The sequence below is a fragment of the Oncorhynchus kisutch genome, linkage group LG26 (assembly GCF_002021735.2).
Source record: "Oncorhynchus kisutch isolate 150728-3 linkage group LG26, Okis_V2, whole genome shotgun sequence".
Classification (NCBI taxonomy): Eukaryota; Metazoa; Chordata; class Actinopteri; order Salmoniformes; family Salmonidae; genus Oncorhynchus; species Oncorhynchus kisutch.
The window spans coordinates 20972936-20994626 of NC_034199.2; the positions used below are offsets into that span (position 1 = coordinate 20972936).

The window sequence follows — 21691 nt, forward strand, 5'->3', positions numbered from 1 at the left end:
CCTGGGTATAATGATTATGCCAATTCTATTGCAAAACATTTCACAACAGAAACCGTTTAGGAGAGTTTCAATTAGACAAATTCAGGTAGGTCCCTCCCCGTTTCGTTGTTTCCATTTGGTTCTTAAACGGTAAACATTTTCCGTAATGAATACACCTCTGCTTTATAGAGTTTCTTGAAGTTTGCTCATTGCAGAACATGGAAGCAGAAGTACAGCCCAGCATAGAGTTCTCCCACACATATGCAAATGTCTTTAGTTGTAATTGTGGTAGGCCTATTCACAGCAACACTTTAGTTTCTACCCATCATGGCAGGAGGAAAAAAGTCTACCAAATATTCTTTGATCACTATATCCAGTGGTGGAAAAGTACTCAGTTGTCATACTTGAGTAAAAGTAAAGATACCTCAATAGAACATTACTCAAGTAAAAGTGAAAGTGACTCAGTAAAATACTACTTGAGCAAAAGTCTAGTATTTGGTTTTAAATATACTTAAGTACAAAAGTAAATGGAAGTTTAAAAAAAATGTACTTAAGTATCAAAAGTAAAAATATGAATCATTTTACCTTTATTTAACTAGGCAAGTCAGTTAAGAACAAATTCTTATTTTCAATGGTGGCCTGTTCAGGGGCAGAATGAGGGGTTTGAACTTGCAACCTTCCGGTTACTAGTCCAACGCTCTAACCACTAGGATACTCTGCCGCCCCATTAAGTTCCTTATATTAAGCAAACCTGATGGCATAGTTTGTATTTGATTTTGTATTGACTAATAGCCAGGGGCACACTCAGACATTTTATAAACAAAGCATTTCTGTTTAGTGAGTCCACCAGATCAGAGGCAGTAGGGATGTTCTCTTGATAAGTGTGTGAATTTGACAATTTTCCTGTCAAAATGTAACAAGTACTTTTGGGTGTCAGGGAAAATGTATGGTGTAAAAAGTATATTATTTTCATGAGGAATGTAGTGGAGTAAAAGTTGCCAGAAATATCAAAAGTAAAGTACAGATACCCCCCAAAAACAACAAGTAGTATTTTAAAGTATTTTTACTGAAGTACTTTACACCAGTGACTATCTTCTCTACAGAACAACCTCAATCACATTCTCAGGTGAAGTTAGCATAATAAATTACAATCCCCATACTGACCCTTTTAAGTTAGTTAAGCTACTATTTACAATTAATAATTTCAGTGCTGTCATTGTTCCAGAGATTTCCAACGTTGGTCCATTAATAGCCTTTCCTGCCCCGGAATCTAGACCTGTTATCTCAAATGAAATCGTATTTGTCACATGCGCCGAATACAACAGCTGTAGACATTATGGTGAAATGCTGACTTACAAGCCCTTAACCAACAATACAGTTACAAAAAAAAAAGTGTTAAGTAAAAAGTAGAAAATAGAGGTAGATCAGAAACTAGTCAGTTCCATACATAAGGATTAAGTGTTGAATTAATGTCATTGCTGTCACTGATGATCTCACCACAGATCTCTTGCACTTCAAGAAAGAAGTCTGCAATGCACAACAGTGGCCCTCCTTCAGACACTGACATCTCCCCCCTGCAGAAACAGACAACACAGGGTTAGCTAAATACTTTTTTTTTTTTTAACCAAGACTGGTGTTGTGTTTTTGATCATTCTCACCGTTTACATTGACCACACAACATATATGCATGAATACATAAAGCCTACCCACTACTACTACTAATGACACGTTCAAAACAACTGGGAACTCAAAAATACGACGTCAAATCATGACATCAGTGCTCCAGAAAGAGACCCGAGTTCCCAGTTAAAATTCCGAGTTGAATGTCTGTTCAAATCGATTTTTCACAAGTTCCCAGTTGTTTTGAACACTCGTAAGTCGGAGATTTCCGAGTTTCCAGTTGTCTTAAACGTGGCATAACTATGGCGTCAAAACCGATCCAAAAGACGAACGAGCACTAAATGGCGCGGGCGAGCAAGATGAAGCGTCATTGCATGAGCAAACACTGAGTCGAGAGAGAAGAAAATGGTCAAGCCAGCAGAGGACGGGTACCGCGAGTGCACAGGACTGTCAAGAGTTTAAAAGCGCGACTTTAAGTAAGCAGAACATCATTGTCACATATCAACAACAACAAACAATATTGAACTATAAGAAAATAAACGTGAATTAAACGTGTATATTTTGGGTGGTGAGGGGGGGTCGCTTTAAATTTTTAAACCAGAAATAGCCACTTGTCATTGTCAAGTTTTCGCTCTCAATTGATCAAATTGTTATCTCTCAAGTCTTTGGCACCTTTGACATTTCTGCCAAAGACAAAACTCACTCAAAAATGTTTTTTTTTTCGCAGCAAGAGCAGGGTTGCCACATCAATCCAATATTTTTTTCCCCAAGAATTTTATCGGGCGAATTAAGGAATATCAACGTACTTTTTAACAGCATAGGCTAAGAAGCAACATTCTGGTTTCCATCAAAATTATAATTCTTGCGAGTTTAAGAATATGTCACAAGAGAAAATATAAATCGCCCTTATTAAACACTCCAGATCATTTGACTTGTTTTGACTGCTATGATTAAACAATAAGGCTAAGGGCTGTCTTAGGACATAGCCCTTAGCAGTGGTATATTGGCCATGCTTTATGGAAAAAGGGTGTCTCCATAATGACCAATCTAAATAGCCTACTTTCAACTGGTAAAACGTAATCACGACGTGCGCGCTGCTCTGTTTCCATGATATCTGCAGCTGTCTCTCAACTCACCATTCATTCACTCACTCAGTAACAGCCTGCTCACTGCCTGATAGTTAGCAGCAGCAGGTATCTGAAATATATATGTGTTTTTAAAGAGAATGCCATTACGGCCGCGGTGTAATTTAAAAGTAGCCCAAAAACCTGCACCCGCAACCAATACATTTTTCAAAGTATCCCAATTCACAAGAAAACTACGAACATGGCAAGGGCGGGTTTATAGGCGGGTGCGTGTCTAGAAACCTTAGATTGGCCACTTTCACTGATGTGATGGACGAACTAACTACATTTCTGCCATTGTGTTGTGTTGTGATTGGCTATTACGAGCCTTCTGTTTGCGATGCACTGCAAAGCCGTCTGTTTAGCTAGATAGCCGGGTTGAGTAATAAGTGCGGAACGACTTGAGGAACCCAGCAGCTTGATAATCAAATTAATTAGGAAATAAATTATAATAGGTACACTATACCTTGCTGCAGCACTCTCTCAACGCACACACCCGTCAAGCCCTCTCCACCATTCATTCACTCACTCAGTCACAGCCTGCTCACTGCCTGATAGTCAGCAGCAGCAGGTAACAGTGAAATATATATATTTGTTTTCAAAGACAAATGGAATGGCGGCGCGGTGCAATTTAAAAGTAGCACAAAAAACCTCCAGCAATACATTTTCACCCGCGGCATCGTAAGTAACCCAGTTCTCAGGAAAACCGCGAGCGTCGCAACCCTGACCTTTGGTTTCGATATCAGTCTGATGGTTGGGCGGGCTTAGATTGGCCACTTTCACTGGTGTGATGGACGAAGTAACAAATTCCTACCATTGGCCAGTCCAGCGTTGTGATTGGCTATTACGAGCCTTCCGTTTGCGATACACTGCAAATCCGTCTGTTTAGCTAGATACTGTAGTTCGGCACTTAGTGCTCAACCCGACTACCCAGCAGCTTGATAACCAAATTAATTGGGAAATAGGTACACTATACCTTGCTCTATCAACGGACACACCCCTCAAAACCTCCCCACCATTCACTCACTCATTCCACGTTGAGTGGAATGTACTTGCTAATTACTTATTAGCCAGCAAAACGAAAAGCGGTCAGCTCTTCTGACACCATGAAACGAGTCGACTAATTGCAGGCAGGAGCCAATATTTGGGGTATTAAGCCTAACAAAGGACACGCACAGCACATTCTTTAAAAAAAAAAGTATTTGAAAATACAAAAGGGGAATCTTCTACCTCTCATCCAGAGCATAACCAATCACAAATAATACAATGTAAACTGAATCAGCTTTATTCAACAAATACATTTGCATGTTCAGGAACTTGACTGAAATGGTGCTGCCACAAACAGAATATACAAACAAAAAGAAAATATCCACATACAGTATGTACACTTTAAACTGCAGGTAGCCTACATGTTAAGAGCATTGGGCTGTTCTTCCAGGTCGCTGGTTCAAATCTCGAGCAGACTGAAAAATCTGTCGATGTACACTTTGGCGAGGCAATTTACCTTATTTGCTACCTGTATGTCGCTCTGGATGCGAGTGTCAGCTAAATGGCTAAAATGTAAACATATGCTAAATGATGCATATAATAGGAGTGTAAGGTGCAAAGTCCATGGATGAGAGGACCAGGTGGACGGTTGGTGAGGGCCAATGACAAAGGGGAAGAAACTGTTCCCCTTTGGGGAACAGAGGGGAATGTTTGGAAGAGGGGGTGGAAGGGGTCGGCAATGAACTTCCCAGCACACTTCTTTGCCTTCGATTCGTGCAGGACAGCCAATGACCCTCTCAGCAGACCAGACAATCCGTTGCAGTGATGGAGGTGGTGAGGATGGACTCGGTCATTTAGAACAGAATCTGTACACACAGCATTCAAAGGAGGGCTGAGAACAACACCATGCATTCTCCAAACATTGCACTGAGGAAAACAGATTTTTTTAAATAGTAATTGTCTGATTGAGAACTACTATCGATCAATTACAGAATCTAAAATTATTTATAGTTGACAATGGACGTTTTATTGAATAGTCAGTAATAGAGACAAATTGCACAGGGAGTCTCATCAGAGCAGATGTTATCAGCAAGCCAGAGCAATCTGAGGAAAGAACACAAAGTAGAACAAAGATTTACATTTATTCTGTTCGCACTTACTGTATCATTTGACATAAGCGCTGTCCCAATGAATCTTTGGGTCATCTCTTATGGGGGTTTAAGGAGGCGGCGCGATGGTCTGTCCTTGCATCCATAACGCAGTCTATGAATTTGAGAGCTGTTACATGTCCCCATCCCTCAGCTTTTTACTAAACAGGGGCAAGAACGCTTTGTTTCAACTGCTGATTGTCACTTTAAGAAACAAATACATGAGCATACAAGTATGTTTTAGCATACATGACTTGAGTGTGGTGCCATACCTTTAACTCCCAAATTAAAATCCTTGTACAATCCATAGACATTGGTAAAAAGGTAAACAAAAGTATGACAATGGAGATTGAGGAAGGTGGAGCAATATGTGCAGTTGTTTAATTAAGGCATACAATTAGTTGGTAGTCCCCCGTATTTGTGAGTGCAGTAATTTCTGAATCTCGATATGTAGAAAATATTTCTTCAGGTTAACCAAAAAAACTTCTCTAATTTAATACGTGCGGGAATGAAGTTCTGCTCACTCACTCGTAAACTTTCAACTGTAATATGTGCGCACCACACCGGTCTACGCTCCCTGAACCGGTCCTCTGCTCGCTCGACCACATTTCTTCTCGAGCAATGTTTAATCTAGCTCGCGCGCGCCATCTAGTGCTCGTTCGACTTTTGGATCGGATTTGACACCCTACATAACTAGAATTATTCAGGCTGGTGCAGAAAGCTGTGCACTTCGCAATGGAAGTGTGGCTTAGCCAACCAACACAATTAATGGTAGGCCTACGCGTTAAAATAAAGGATGGTATACAAGTTAAACTGTCAACATTACCTAGCAGCCAGGTCCTCAGTTAGGAAAGCCTGACGGTAACGTTACCTTTAACGCAGTCGTGTTGGAGACATGCGTTTAAGACAGCTTTTGGATCAATTATGCAAGAAATGTACAAGAAAATACAATTTGACACGGTCGTTGTTATGCAAGCCACCATCTTTGATTCGCAAAGTATCCTGGGAATGCGGAAATGAACTATATGCATGCTGGGAGTGTTTAGTTCCTGTATAAAAAAAGTTAGCGATGGTAACGTACTTTTTCAAGTCTACTGCTAGGGGCCACTCAAGGCTCACAGAACATCAAAAGGAGTACGAATGCAAGGATAACTCAAATATAACAACTTTGAGTCTCCAACATGATGCAGTCTGATTCGATACTGGCTGGTTGGTTAGTTCCACATGGATGTGTGGCTGATGGTGATGAGTCATTCTCCTGACTATGTTACTTGAAAAAAATGAAACCAAGGCAGAAAACAGATGGGCATGAATTGTTTCAACAAATTTGATTTATTTAAAACGATGAGAATGTACATCCATGTCAAAAGCAGAGGCAGACATACTAATGTACATGAAGGCACATGGACTGATGGGGAGTAGGTGGAGACAGGCAGGGGTGGGAGAGCCTGACTGTCTCAATAGTCTATCCTTCATCCACTCCTAGGGTCTAGGCAGGCATCCTCCATATTGCTTTTATATACAGTCTTCGATAAGCGTGGATGAAGGGCAAAATACAAAGATGAAAGGAACCCAATTTAAACTACTGAGGCACACCCACAGTTTGCGTTCCCCTCTGTCCCAGCCATCCTCCACATGAATGGCACGAGTTTATACAGGAAGTCGCAAATACATTTATCTGCAAAGCTCTGGCAAAGTAATGTATAGATCTGGCACGATTCGCAGTTCTAGAGTATCAGATCTAAATAATACATTTCTATCCGAAGGTTTTAGAATGTTGCACTCTTTACATGAGCCCCAGGTGTGAGCAAGGATCTGGTTTGACCAGGGGGCTCAGGGGAAGGGCCAGCTCCATGCAAAGGGGGTTGGTTGACCAATCAAATCACACACGCCATCAATAACAAACATTTACAAACAAGCAAACCTGGTACAAGGTGTCCAGCTTTTGAAAGTTTTGCCCAAATCCCAATAGAGTACCACAGTATGAGTCATAATAGCCATAAAACCTAGCGGTCAAACATGGAAATTGCTCCAATCATTTTTCCCCATAGGGGATTTTAGAAACATTAAGGGCTGTGTTTGGTCTAGGCTTACCCTGACATGACATTTTGATAACAGTGTAAATATCTCTAGGACAAGGTGACATATCAATATATTTGCTTGTATGTTTACCCCCAAAATTGAAACGCTAATTAGCTGCTAATGTGGCCAACATAAAGAGTTAAATGCCATGATCTGGAAGAGACTCGAGTCAAAGGTAAGGCTCTCTGGATTAACTAATGTTAACTAAATATAGTAATGAATAAATTTGATGAATTTCTTTAAATGGACAACTCTGAACGGTCTTGTGCAAGTTTGACATTTACACAACACCTCTTAGCAAAGGGTATCAGCTAGAGATGACAAGCAGGAGCTTGCAGGGATTTGTACTTTTGTGTGATGTCTGTTTTGACGCTAATTATTATTTTCAAATTTCAAAGTAAATCGAGCCTAAATACATTGAAAAAAAATCACATTGGACGAGAGGAATTTACATGGCTATCAAAATGTCACACTAGGGTAAGCCTACACGAAACACAACCCTTTAAGTGTTTCTAGAATCCCCTATGGGGAGAATTAAGGTGGGAAAACGATTGGAACAATTTCCCTGTTTGACAGCTAGGTTTTATGGGTAGTATGACACCTCCACTGTGGGGCTCTATCGACCCCTAGTCTGTATCCTAGCAAGGAAAATAAAAAAAGGATTGGTAGGAATTAGCAATAGCACCACCCTGCTCTCTTATAGTGTAGATGGGATTTGTTCCTTATAGCTGTCCAACATTAAGTGCTATGGGGTTGGGGCTAGGGGGCTATTTAGAATTGGACGTGTGTGTGCATGCACATCTGAAATTTAAAATAGCACCCCCAAATAAACCGATCACTATCTTCTCAAACGTGGATGGATTTCTGGTAGAAAAAAATCCTTCATAAAATCTTACTGTATAAACATCTCATGGAAACCAGTTTTGACCTATCCTGAAATGAGGCAAAGAGCATTTAGACAATGCAAGTTGCTTTTCTGTATATCTACAGAGTGAATAAGGCACCACTCCAAGTGGAGCCTGGCTGTCTGCATGCAGCCCTCTGCAACAAGACGGCACAGAAAAAGTACAGCAGTCGACATCCTGTCCAACAACTAACTACCAGCAGTCTCAGATTGGACAGATTCAGGCATCACATGGGTTAGAACTCATGAGGATGTCAGAAGTGTGAAATGACATCCATTGGAGATGGTAAATGAGAGCACACCAAAAAAAAAAAGTATAGAACATTAAACAAATTCAGTGCAACTTTCTAAATAGCATTTGATCGTCAGTTTACAGAGATTGCTTCCCAATTTACAGAAAATTAAATGTAATAATGTCCCCAAAAATATATTCCCCATTGCTGACGGTAAACATGGGGCACACTGTACAATTGGTGGTGATTTATGGTGCGGGGCGGCAGCGTAGCCTAGTGGTTAGAGTGTTGGACTAGTAACCGAAAGGTTGCAAGTTCAAATCCCCAAAGCAGTTAACCCACTGTTCTTAGGCCGTCATTAAAAATAAGAATTTGTTCTTAACTGACTTGCCTAGTTAAATAAAGGTATAAAATAAATGGTGTAGCCATCTGTCAAGCAAGTATCATGTATTCTGTAAGGACCTATATAATTTCAAACCTCCAAGGGTGAGTCAACACCCCCCTATGTAGGGTAGAGGGAGTGAAGGGTTTGGAACAGAGCCATTCAGGAAGTTCTGCTTCATCTCGGATGAGCAGGATTTTAAAGGCACTTGGGTCTGATCTAGCACAAGCCTCGGTCAGCATCTCTGGCTTAAACTTGCTACATCCATTTTTGGAATTATAAATACACACCCATTGATTCATGAATAATATAACCTCATGAACTTGGTTCAACAGTCGTACCCCCTCAGAACCCAAATAAGCTGGTTTTACTCCAATGTTAGTAAACAAACACTGTATAGCCTTGGTTAAATCTATCCTTTTGATATATTGGATGGTCAGTCCACTGTGAATTTGAGAGTGGTTACATTTCTTCAGGCCAATCTCTGCCTTTTATTATTATTATTTTTTACCAAAACAGAAGCAGGTTCAAAATAATGTTTCAATTAAGGGTTCTAGCTTCAAGGACTGTTCTGACATCTCTCATTTTAACTTTGACTGTCTAGGAAAGGTCATCCAAAAACAGACTCTGGACCAGCAGTTGGAGCCAACCTCTATCTGAACCAACCAGCAGACAAGAGAACACGGAACACCAAGCCGCGCTGTGAAAACAATGATTCATTTTCGGAACAAAAAGAGCAGGTGCAGGCACATATCAACTACCGTAGTATAAACTCTTCACAGAATAAAAAATACAAATTCTGACTTAACCTCTTGTACAAATTAAGGATTTATTTCAAATAAATTAATTCACCTTCATAGATCATTGTCATAGTAGTAATAATAGCATCAATATAGAAATATCCCTTCAGGTAAGCGAAGTCGAGGCCAAAGTCTGATTGGTTTACCACTAAAAGGACATCTTTCAGCCTGACTTGTCAAACGAAGTAGAATGATAAATATGGTTTCCTTCAGTCACCAAGATTATTAATTTAATAATGAATAGGAATAAACTGTCCCAGACACAGCTCTTAGGTAATGTAGGTTTTTGCCCTAGAATGACTAGGGTTGGGACCGGGACAGGTAGGCTGACCCTAGATCTGCGCCTACAGGTTACTTTTACCCAGAGCATTCTTCATCAAGAGATAGTCTGGCAGACCTGTCACTTTAAAGATACAGGAACCACATTTTGTTTTCTGCTTTGTTTGCCATCATTCCCTCAAAAGAAGAGCTGAGGAGAAAGGGACAAAGGCAGTTATCCACCACCATAAGATGACTAACACCTTACTTGGTCTATTACTTGCTGTTTTAGCAAGAACACAACAAAAAGCAACAGGTCCATGAGGCTAATACACTTCCTTCAGTCACCAGCAGGGGGCTCTGTGGCTCCAGTGACAGTGCAATTCCCCAGCTGACCAGACCAGAGATGGTTGAGAGCACATGGAGCAGTGAGCACCTACTTTGCACCAGTGTTTGGGTGACATCAGCCCCTCAGGTCAGTCTCTCCGAGTCACAAGCCCTCTGTGTAACACACAGTTACCTCAACTGTCAGAGCTGGGAACGGAATTCTGCAGGACACACCCAATTCCTTCTGATACTTTAAAATGTATCTTTTTTTTTACAGTAGTATTCACATTTACGCAAAAAGATAGAGAAGGAGAGCAAGAGTGAGAGCAAGTGAGAGAGAGCAAGTGAGCGACAGATTGAATGAGAGTGTCCTCAGACAGAAGCCCTGAGAGAAGTGGCTCTGAGGATGTCACTGCTGGTTGCCAGAGGGCCCCTGGTCAGCAAGTGTTAGGTGCGTCTGCGAGCACCCCGGGGCCGGGGGCCTGGATTGTGGCCCCCCGCCTTATGTCAGCCTGGTAGCTTTTTTATGTGGATCTACAAAGAGACACAGGAACACAGACATGTCACACACCTGGGTACATAGAACAATAGATACATTTGATAAAAGATTAAAAGACAGATGACGCTGTGTGATTGGCTGACCTCGCTGAGGATGGCCCAGACAGCAGAGTCTTTGATGACAGAGAGACGCAGCGCCACCACCGGGTTGAAGGAGGCGTCTACAGCCCCCTCTGCCACACCCTTCTCAAACTGACCTAGAGAGAGAGAGAGAGAGAGAGAGAGAATAAGAGCTGGGATTGAGTTAGTACATTGTTGATCAGTCTGTGGCAGGAAAAATGCGAGTGGGTAATGTGATCAGGGTGCGTTCTGAGTAGAGAAAGATAACAGGACAGGAGGGTTGGTGCAGGTCCACTCACCGATTTTGTAGTAGCGGTCTTCAGTTCGCTTGTACTTCTCTTTGGTCTTTGGTCGAGTTTCCTTCAGACAGACATTTTGGGATTATTTGTGTAAGGTTCTGCATACACTAAGTAGAGAGCCTTGTTAACGCTAACATACAGAAAACTACACACTGTGCTCATCTCCCGCCTCCTGCACTGATATCGATTGGAGCAGGCAATGCTCATGATCGTGTCAATAACCAAATCAATACACATTGAGTGATCGGTCAATAAACCAAATCAGACAAGTGCCCTGCCTCTGTTTACACATCATTGCACACTGTCATCTGAATGTTGTCTGAATGTTGTCGACTTACCAAGAAGGGCAGTATCTCTACGGTGGTGTTCTCTATCCTGTCCCCAGGGTGTTCCTGGTTCCCACTGCGGAACAGGAACCTGCCAATCACACAACACTTATTAATGCATATTCACGTCCCATGGCACACTCATGAATACGCACACCCACACCTTCCTTACACGCAACACTGTCCTGTCACACAATGTGCTGTGCTTTTAGAACGACATCTGACAAGTCTAAACTAAGCCTGAGGCAGCAATGGCACACGAGCACATTCACCCACCCCTCCACTTAAGCTGTTAATGAATCTTGTCACACATCACATGGCTAACAGGTGCAAATCAAGCCCAGACCCCAACACTGGAGAGAGGTCACCGACTGCTATGAACAGAAACACTACACATGAAACAGTGATGAGTTGGTCCCTCTGAAGCTCCCTGACTTCTATCCCCTCACCTAGCCCCTTCTTCCACATCCCCTCACCTAGCCCCTTCTTCCACATCCCCTCACCTAGCCCCTTCTTCCACATCCCCTCACCTAGCCCCTTCTTCCACATCCCCTCACCTAGCCCCTTCTTCCACATCCCCTCACCTAGCCCCTTCTTCCACATCCCCTCACCTAGCCCCTTCTTCCACATCCCCTCACCTAGCCCCTTCTTCCACATCCCCTCACCTAGCCCCTTCTTCCACATCCCCTCACCTAGCCCTTCCTTTCTCCCCCCCAAACCATTCCGCTCTTTCTTTCCGTGAATCTCTCTCCCTCTCCTAGGAGGCAGTCCTGGGAATTCTTATTTTAGAACACTCATTAGCACACTGAGCCCCAGAGAGACAGGCACGCTAAAGCTTGTGGAAGAGTGTGTGACACGACCTCCCTTTTCCCTCGTGTGTGCACACAAACTCCCTACTTACCTCTCTATGCTGACGGGCCTGTCGAACTTGAAGAGGACGTAGTCTCCAGCAGTAGGGTTGATGGCCCAGAAGAAGTCTTCTCCTAGGTAGGTCTTGTCCAGCGTGTGGCCCTGGTACACCTACACAGCACAACATTAGCTAAATGCACTCAAAACCTTTCAGTAAACTTCTCCAATAATTATACAAAGCAAACTTTTAAAACGCATTTCAACACACTCAATACCGGGCATACTACCTTATTGAAATAAAAAGCCAATTATGAAAACATGCGTAAAAAAAACAATATACATCTTTCAACTCATAAGGCCAAGGTAGAAAGTTGTCTTAAAGGTGATGTACCTTGAGAGACGTGGACACCTCAGCAGGCGGGTTCACGTGGATTTTATGGAGCAAGGGTTTCAGGAAGTCCTTATCCTTGGAGAAAGAGGGGGGGGGGGGGGGGTTGGGAGAAAGAGTCAGCATGGCCTAGTATAATAGCCGATGAGTTGGTCGGTTTAGGACATATTAAGGTAGTGATTGGGGGTATTTAGGAAATATGGTACAGGAAATTTGATCAAAGGCTGATGCAGGGTGAGTGATCTAGAGGGAGGGTGAGAGGTTTATGACCCACAGTAAGTTTCTGGATCTTTCCAGCCAGAGAGGAGTGTAGCCCCACATGTTGAAAGAGAGAAGGCCTGAACCGCACACGCAGACTCGACTTCTGCCGCTCACAGTGCTTCTGTAGGGAGAAAGGGTAGATGGAGAGAGTCAAGAGAGTTGATGAAGATACCACACACACACAAACAACCAAACAGGGTGTGTACGTACTGCGTCTTTCTCCGGGTTACACACTTTGACCCAGAGGATGTGGTCCAGTAGCCAATCAATCGGCTTCTCCTTATAGAACATGAAGATAAACTCTACGATCAAATTGAGATCTGGAGCCTGGAACATCTTACCTGAGAGAAGGAGAGAGGTAGATGGGGAGGGAGAGAGAAAGAGGAGAGAGTGAAACAAGGAGAGGGGGGTATGGGGAATGAGGATCAAGGGAAAGGAAGGTGAAAAAGAGGGGAGGGAGAGAGAAGGAAAACCAGTGGGCTGGCTATTCAAACCATGCTCTGTTTTTTTTATACTCCAAAAGTCTCCTGATGTTTGTTGACTTTCATTTTATCTGACAGTCATTGTTCGTTAAGGGTCAAGGATTCCTCGTTAAGCCCCAGTGACCATTAGTTAAGGACCATTAATTGCTGATTAATAGCTTGTTAGAGGGTTGGTAAATGCCCAGAGCTTGTGTGTGCGCGCGTGCGTGTTACCGATGAAGCCGAGCTGGGAGAACTCGAGGATCATCCAGTCCTCGGAGGAGAGCTGCAAGGCAAAGTTCTTCATGGTGGCAAAGTAGTTGGGCTTGGCCACAATGTCATCCTCCAACTAGAAGGAGAGAGAGAAGGGGGGGGGGGGGCGGACTGGTGAGCAGGGGTTTGGCCATCACATCTCGTCATCTACTAATCACAAACACGGAACACCACACAAGTCTCTCACTAAGCTACTTTCTATAGGCACTGTATGATGTCTACGGCCTACAATAGACTGAACTACACTGTCAATGACAGCATTCAGTACCTCTGCCCACTCCGCCAGAGTGGAGAACACAGGATGGAAGATGAAAACAACCAAAACAGAAGGACAGAAAGACAGAAGGGGTTAGAGGATGCGATCCAATGTGTTAATTCATTATACACTGAGTGTACAAAACATTAGGAACACCTTTCCATGACAGACTGACCAGGTGAATACTATGATCCCTTATTGATGTCACTTGTTAAATCCACTTCAAATCAGTGTAGATGAAGGGGAGGAGACGAGTTAAAGAACGATTTTTAACCCTTGAGACATGGATGGTCTGTGTGCCATTCCGAGGGTGAATGGGCAAGACAAAATATTTAAGTGCCTTTCCAATGGGGTATGGTAGTAGGTGCCAGGCGCACCAGTTTGAGTGTATCAAGAACTGCAACGCTGCTGGCTTTTTCCCACTCAACAGTTTCCCGTGTGTATCAAGAATGGTCCACCTCCCAAAGGACATCCAGCCAACTTGACGCAAATGTGGGCAGCATTGGAGTCAACCTGGGCCAGCATACCTGTGGAACGCTTCGACAGCTTGTAGAGTCCATGCCCCGACGAATTGAGGCTGTTCTGAGGGCAAAATATTAGAAAGATACTGTTCATGTTTTGTACACTCAGTGTATGTATGTACAGTGCCTTGCGAAAGTATTCGGCCCCCTTGAACTTTGCGACCTTTTGCCACATTTCAGGCTTCAAACATAAAGATATAAAACTGTATTTTTTTGTGAAGAATCAACAACAAGTGGGACACAATCATGAAGTGGAACGACATTTATTGGATATTTCAAACTTTTTTAACAAATCAAAAACTGAAAAATTGGGCGTGCAAAATTATTCAGCCCCTTTACTTTCAGTGCAGCAAACTCTCTCCAGAAGTTCAGTGAAGATCTCTGAATGATCCAATGTTGATCTAAATGACTAATGATGATAAATACAATCCACCTGTGTGTAATCAAGTCTCCGTATAAATGCACCTGCACTGTGATAGTCTCAGAGGTCCGTTAAAAGCGCAGAGAGCATCATGAAGAACAAGGAACACACCAGGCAGGTCCGAGATACTGTTGTGAAGAAGTTTAAAGCCGGATTTGGATACAAAAAGATTTCCCAAGGAGCACTGTGCAAGCGATAATATTGAAATGGAAGGAGTATCAGACCACTGCAAATCTACCAAGACCTGGCCGTCCCTCTAAACTTTCAGCTCATACAAGGAGAAGACTGATCAGAGATGCAGCCAAGAGGCCCATGATCACTCTGGATGAACTGCAGAGATCTACAGCTGAGGTGGGAGACTCTGTCCATAGGACAACAATCAGTCGTATATTGCACAAATCTGGCCTTTATGGAAGAGTGGCAAGAAGAAAGCCATTTCTTAAAGATATCCATAAAAAGTGTCATTTAAAGTTTGCCACAAGCCACCTGGGAGACACACTAAACATGTGGAAGAAGGTGCTCTGGTCAGATGAAACCAAAATTGAACTTTTTGGCAACAATGCAAAATGTTATGTTTGGCGTAAAAGCAACACAGCTCATCACCCTGAACACACCATCCCCACTGTCAAACATGGTGGTGGCAGCATCATAGTTTGGGCCTGCTTTTCTTCAGCAGGGACAGGGAAGATGGTTAAAATTGATGGGAAGATGGATGGAGCCAAATACAGGACCATTCTGGAAGAAAACCTGATGGAGTCTGCAAAAGACCTGAGACTGGGACGGAGATTTGTCTTCCAACAAGACAATGATCCAAAACATAAAGCAAAATCTACAATGGAATGGTTCAAAAATAAACATATCCAGGTGTTAGAATGGCCAAGTCAAAGTCCAGACCTGAATCCAATCGAGAATCTGTGGAAAGAACTGAAAACTGCTGTTCACAAATGCTCTCCATCCAACCTCACTGAGCTCGAGCTGTTTTGCAAGGAGGAATGGGAAAAAATGTCAGTCTCTCGATGTGCAAAACTGATAGAGACATACCCCAAGCGACTTACAGCTGTAATCGCAGCAAAAGGTGGCGCTACAAAGTATTACCTTAAGGGGGCTGAATAATTTTGCACGCCCAATTTTTCAGTTTTTGATTTGTTAAAAAAGTTTGAAATATCCAATAAATGTCATTCCACTTCATGATTGTGTCCCACTTGTTGTTGATTCTTCACAAAAAAATTGTTTTATATCTTTATGTTTGAAGCCTGAAATGTGGCAAAAGGTCGCAAAGTTCAAGGGGGCCGAATACTTTCGCAAGGCACTGTATGTCATCAAAGGGAGTAGCAGGTGGTATGATAGAAGATGTACAACAACCTGTACAGTATGTCTGATCTTTATATTCACTCAGAGGAGAAAAGGGCTGCCCAACTCTCAGACACAGTATGTTCATCTTATACCAACACAGACTAGCAAATGGCCTCGTGTAATGTAAAGAACACATCCAAATTGGGCACACCTTGTTCCAAACTACCGGCTTACCAGTGTTTCCGTGGTAACAAACCCTATGATGCTGTAGTATGTTGGTACAAGGTGTACTACAGCTCTGCCCCAGACAAATACCGCTCCTGCCGGGCACATTCCAACAGGTTGCCATGGGAACGCAGGTTTAGTAGGGGCAGAATGTGTGTCTGTTCCAAGGATGTACACACCTGGACATAGTAGACTCCTTTGCTCACAGCATACATCATGAGGAAGGAATAGTCCAGATTCTGCTTGGTCCGCCATCTACAACACAAACACACAATGATGAATCTTTTCCTCATACCCGGTTACTAAATAACTGGTGGCTGGAGGGAGAAGGTGTGCACATCACTGCCCGACGAACGGTGTTGGGACCAGCATAAGTGCATACAAACACACACGTGGGCGAGCACCCACCCACACACGCTAATGAGTTGCATTGTTCTTCATTCCACCTCAGCAGCAGGGATTCCAGTGAGCTTCTCATAAATATTCAATGAGCCAGCAAAAATATAATCAAGAGCTAACAAAGGGCAGCACACAACAAGCACACATCAGACCAATTTCAAACATGGTTTACCCTCAAACATCAGCTCTCCATCAACCCCCACACATGCGAGAGGGAGCCGCGCGGCAGAGAGAGCGACAAGAGAGATGAGACAAGAGGTTTCCACAGCACAGTCAATGTAAGAGGGTGGGGGGAAGGGAAGGAGATAAGAGGGGTGCAGTTGACCTTGAGCTCACTTTGAGAGATGCCTGTGGAATACTGAGCACCTGGCCCACCCCTTACAGCTCCTCCCACTCTCCTCTCTCCTTCTCACCGTATTGTCAATGGTAATGCCCACCGGATGTGACACATCAACGACAAATACCCAGAACAAATCAATTTTGGGGTGTGAGCAGTGGAGAAGGGCTGGAGAGGTCCAGGCGTGACGGTGTGTGGCTGTTATTTGACCGTTTGCCAACGTTTGTCACCAATTGAAGATTAACTTCCTTGGATTCTTTACAGAATCAAATGTTGATGTTTTACTTTGTGTGTTTTCTTACCTGACCCGCTCTCTGGAGTCTCCAAAAGTCTCCTTGAGTTCTTTGAGATCTGGGTAGTAGCTGGCAGGAGGAGAGATCAGCTCCAACAGACCTGAACTGAACTCTGTAGAAAACCTGGGATAGACACATGCACACGTTGTCATCCTACTTCTGTTCTCGCTAAACCGCCAGGGGGTTTATCAGACAGGAAACATCACAAAGACAGGAAGCTTAAGGACAGGAAGTGATGTCACTCACTCTTTCTCCAGTCCAGTAACCACGCTATGGACGTATTCCGTGTCCATCTACAAAGACCGAATATAATATTATTTGCATATCACAGTGTGTGTTATATACACATATATACACACACAGTTGAAGTCAAAAGTTAAACTGAGTTTAAATGTATGTTATCACAATTCCTGACATTTAAATCGTAGTAAAAGTTCCCTGTCTTAGGTCAGTTAGGATCACCACTATTTTAAGAATGTGAAATGTCAGAATAATAGAAGAGAGAATGATTAATTTGAGATTTCTTTAATCACATTCCCAATGGGTCAGAAGTTATAACATACTAATTGAGTGTATTTGATAGCATTGCCTTTAAAATTGTTTAACTTGGGTCAAATGTTGCAGGTAGCCTTCCACAATAAGTTGGGTGAAATTTGTCCCATTCCTCCTGACAGAGCTGGTGTAACCGAGTCAGATTTGTAGGCCTCTTTTCTCACACACGCTTTTTCAGTTCTGCCCACACATTTCTATAGGATTGAGGTCAGGGCTTTGTGATGGCCACTCCAATACCTTGACTTTGTTGTCCTTAAGCCATTTTGCCACAACTTTGGAAGTATGCTTGGGGTCATTGTCCATTTGGAAGACCCATTTGCAACCAAGCTTTAACAAGACTGATGTCTTGAGATGTTGCTTCAATATATTCACATAATTTTCCATCCTCTTGATGCCATCTATTTTGTGAAGTGCACCAGTCCCTCCTGCAGCAAAGCACCCCCACAACATGATGCTGCCACCCCTGTGCTTCGTGGTTGGGATGGTATTCTTTGGCTTGCAAGCCTCCCTCTTTTTTCCTCCAAACATAACAATGGTCATTATGGCCAAAACATTCTATTTTTGTTTCATCAGACCAGTGGACACCTCTCCAAAAAGTATGATCTTTGTCCCCATGTGTAGTTTTAAACTGTAGTCTGGCTTTTTTAATGGCGGTTTTGGAGCAGTGGCTTATTCCTTGCTGAGCTGCCTTTCAGGTTATGTCGATATAGGACTCGCTTTACTGTGGATATTTATACTTTTGAACCAGTTTCCTCCAGCATCTTCACAAGGTCCTTTGATGCTGTTCTGGGATTGAGTTGCACTTTTTGCATCAAAGTACATTCATCTCTGGGAGACAGAACGTGTCTCCTTCCTGAGCGGTATGACGGCTGCGTGGTCCCATGGTGTTTATACTTATGTACTATTGTTTGTACAGATGAAAGTGGTACCTTAAGACATTTGGAAATTGCTCCCAAGGATGAACCAGACTTGTGGAGGTCTACAATTTATTTTCTGGAGGTCTGGGCTGATTTATTTAGATTTTACCATGATGTCAAGCAAAGAGGCACTGATATACATCCACAAGTATACCTCCAATTGACTCAAATTCTGTGAATTAGCCTACCAGAATCTTCTAAAGCCATGACATCATTTTCAGGAATTTTCCAAGCTGTATAAAGGCAGTCAACTTAGTGTATATATACAGTGAATTATAAGTGATATAATCTGTCTAAACAATTGTGTCATGGACTAATAATAACACACACACACACACACACACACACACACACACACACACACACACACACACACACCTCAAAAAAATAAAAGGGAACACTTAAACAACAATGTAACTCCAAGTCAATCACACTTCTGTTAAATCAAACTGTCCACTTAGGAAGCAACACTGATTGACAATACATTTCACATGCTGTTGTGCAAATGGAATAGACAACAGGTGGAAATTATAGGCATTTAGCAAGACACCCCCAATAAAGGAGTGGTTCTGCAGGTGGGGACCACACACCACTTCTCAGTTCCTATGCTTCCTGGCTGATGTTTTGGTCACTTTTGAATGCTGGCGGTGCTTTCACTCTAGTGGTAGCATGAGACGGAGTCTACAACCCACACAAGTGGCTCGGGTACTGCAGCTCATCCAGGATGGCACATCAATGCGAGCTGTGGCAAGAAGGTTTGCTGTGTCTGTCAGCGTAGTGTCCAGAGCATGGAGGCGCTACCAGGAGACAGGCCAGTAAATCAGGAGACGTGGAGGGCAACAACCCAGCAGCAGGACCGCTACCTCCGCCTTTGTGCAAGGAGGAGCACTGCCAGAGCCCTGCAAAATGACCTCCAGCAGGCCACAAATGTGCATGTGTCTGCTCAAACAGTCAGAAACAGACTCCATGAGGGTGGTATGAGGGCCCGATGTCCACAGGTGGGGGTTATGCTTACAGCCCAACACCGTGCAGGATGTTTGGCATTTGCCAGAGAACACCAAGATTGGTAAATTCGCCACTGGCGCCCTGTGCTCTTCACAGATGAAAGCAGGTTCACACTGAGCATGTGACAGACGTGACAGAGTATGGAGACGCCGTGGAGAACGTTCTGCTGCCTGGGTTTACCTCTGGGGTGCTCGCCAGAGGTAGCCTGACTGCCATTAGGTACCGAGATGAGATCCTCAGACCCCTTGTGAGACCATATGCTGGTGCAGTTGGCCCTGGGTTCCTCCTAATGCAAGACCTCATGTGGCTGGAGTGTGTCAGCAGTTCCTGCAAGAGGAAGGCATTGATGCTATGGACTGGCCCGCCCGTTCTCCAGACCTGAATCCAATTGAGCACATCTGGAACATCATGTCTCGCTCCATCCACCAACGCCACGTTGTACCACAGACTGTCCAGGAGTTGGCGGATGCTTTAGTCCAGGTCTGGGAGGAGACCATCCGCCACCTCATCAGGAGCATGCCCAGGCGTTGTAGGGAGGTCATACAGACACGTGGAGGCCACACACACACTACTGAGCCTCATTTTGACTTGTTTTAAGGACATTACATCAAAGTTGGATCAGCCTGTAGTGTGGTTTTCCACTTTAATTTTGAGTGTGATTCCAAATCCAGACCTCCATGGATTGATACATTTGATTTCCATTGATCATTTTTGTGTGATTTTGTTGTCAACACATTCAACTATGTAAAGAAAAAAGTATTTAATAAGAATTTCATTCAGATCTAGGATGTGTTATTTTAGTGTTCCCTTTATTTTTTTGAGCAGTAATATATATATAGTGAGTTGCGAGTGTGAGAATGCGTTTCCCCACACCTCTCCAACGAAGACGATGATGACACAGTCGAGTTTCTCCTCAGGTGATAGCTTGTCGATGAGCGAGTGCAGAGTCTCGGCCAGGTACGACTTCACTTTCCGCTTTACGGTAGGAATACCCATCACCATGGAGACTAGGCAGAGATGAGAGGCCCAGGGTAAGAACAGGGTCAGACCATAGAGGAAGAAACACAGGCAGAGAACAGGACGTGTTAAATGTGGTAACGCCTAAGTCACATTGTATTACAAGAAAACAATAATTTTCAGTTCATGGAGGGCAGAAGTTCAACTAAGGAAATAGAGAGGGCAAGGGAGATTTTATTTATTTATTTTATTTAACCTTTATTTAACCAGGTAGGCAAGTTGAGAACAAGTTCTCATTTACAATTGCGACCTGGCCAAGATAAAGCAAAGCAGTTCGACAGATACAATGACACAGAGTTACACATGGAGTAAAACAAACATACAGTCAATAATACACAGTTTAAACAAGTCTATATACAATGTGAGCAAATGAGATGGGTGAGACAGCAGATTGTTATTCTCCTGGCTATCAGTCCTATTGTTATTCTCCTGGCTATCAGTCCTATTGTATGTGTCCTAAATGGGGAAGAGACGGTTCTGTACCTTAGACGGGGAGATTCACTGAAAACCATACTGGAATGGAAGACTGTATTACAGACATATTACTCCATTTGTATCACACAGACACAATAGGCCCAGGGATCCCTTCGCTGGGAAACAGGGGTGTGTGTGTGTGTGTGTGTGTGTGTTGTACTCGATAGCACTCCGCTCTTCATTCTCACTGAGGACCACATAAAATGTACTCCCTCCCTCGCTCCCACTCCCTCTTTCTTATTTTAGACTGGAGAGCGTGGGATGTTCGCCTTCCAAATTTTCAAATTGTGGGTCAGAAAAAAAGGAAAACATTCTTTCTCCCCAAAACAAAACACTACCCATTTGCACCAGGAGTGAGAATGAGAACCGGGAGTAACAAAGAGTGACTGTAGCACTATGGTACAAAGCCTCACGTGCCTACAGTGTGTGGGTGTTTCATCTCTACTATGGGGCTAATATGGAAAGCAGCTCTAGGACAAACACAGGAAAATAAGGGGGAACGGTTGGGGAAGACAATACACAGAGAGACGGAGATGAAAGAGTGGTGGACTGATCTGTGCAGCGAATCAATCCACATTTTGCTTTGTCGCTCCACACAGCAGAGAACAGCACAGACACAAACTGGACCAGGAAAGTAGGTTGAGTATGAAAGGAGAGAGAGT

At 43.3% G+C, this 21691-nt stretch overlaps 1 protein-coding gene and 2 long non-coding RNA genes across 4 annotated transcripts in view; 1 reads left to right on the plus strand and 2 right to left on the minus strand.

Moving 5' to 3' along the window:
* The first annotated feature begins 1900 nt into the window (after positions 1–1900).
* Positions 1901–9609, plus strand: LOC116357718 (uncharacterized). The gene is made up of 2 exons (XR_004205649.1): positions 1901–2075; positions 9064–9609. It is a non-coding gene; the product is annotated as an uncharacterized LOC116357718 (long non-coding RNA).
* On the minus strand, positions 3993–5867 carry LOC109871156 (uncharacterized). Its single transcript, XR_002252270.2, has 3 exons — positions 5131–5867; positions 4871–5019; positions 3993–4576 (listed from the first exon to the last, which is right to left on the minus strand). It is a non-coding gene; the product is annotated as an uncharacterized LOC109871156 (long non-coding RNA).
* Positions 6170–21691, minus strand: part of LOC109871155 (alpha-1,3-mannosyl-glycoprotein 4-beta-N-acetylglucosaminyltransferase A) — a 55005-nt gene continuing 39483 nt past the window's right edge. For both annotated transcript variants that reach the window (XM_031805895.1, XM_020461988.2), the window contains exons 5-17: positions 20412–20545; positions 17311–17357; positions 17074–17187; positions 16215–16290; positions 13281–13395; positions 12796–12926; positions 12599–12706; positions 12328–12402; positions 11989–12107; positions 11100–11178; positions 10762–10822; positions 10487–10599; positions 6170–10378 (exon numbers count right to left, since the gene is read on the minus strand). In XM_031805895.1, coding sequence (XP_031661755.1) covers positions 10352–10378; positions 10487–10599; positions 10762–10822; positions 11100–11178; positions 11989–12107; positions 12328–12402; positions 12599–12706; positions 12796–12926; positions 13281–13395; positions 16215–16290; positions 17074–17187; positions 17311–17357; positions 20412–20545 — 1199 coding nt within the window. In that variant the 3' untranslated portion in view covers positions 6170–10351. The remainder of the gene's footprint in view (positions 10379–10486; positions 10600–10761; positions 10823–11099; positions 11179–11988; positions 12108–12327; positions 12403–12598; positions 12707–12795; positions 12927–13280; positions 13396–16214; positions 16291–17073; positions 17188–17310; positions 17358–20411; positions 20546–21691) is intronic.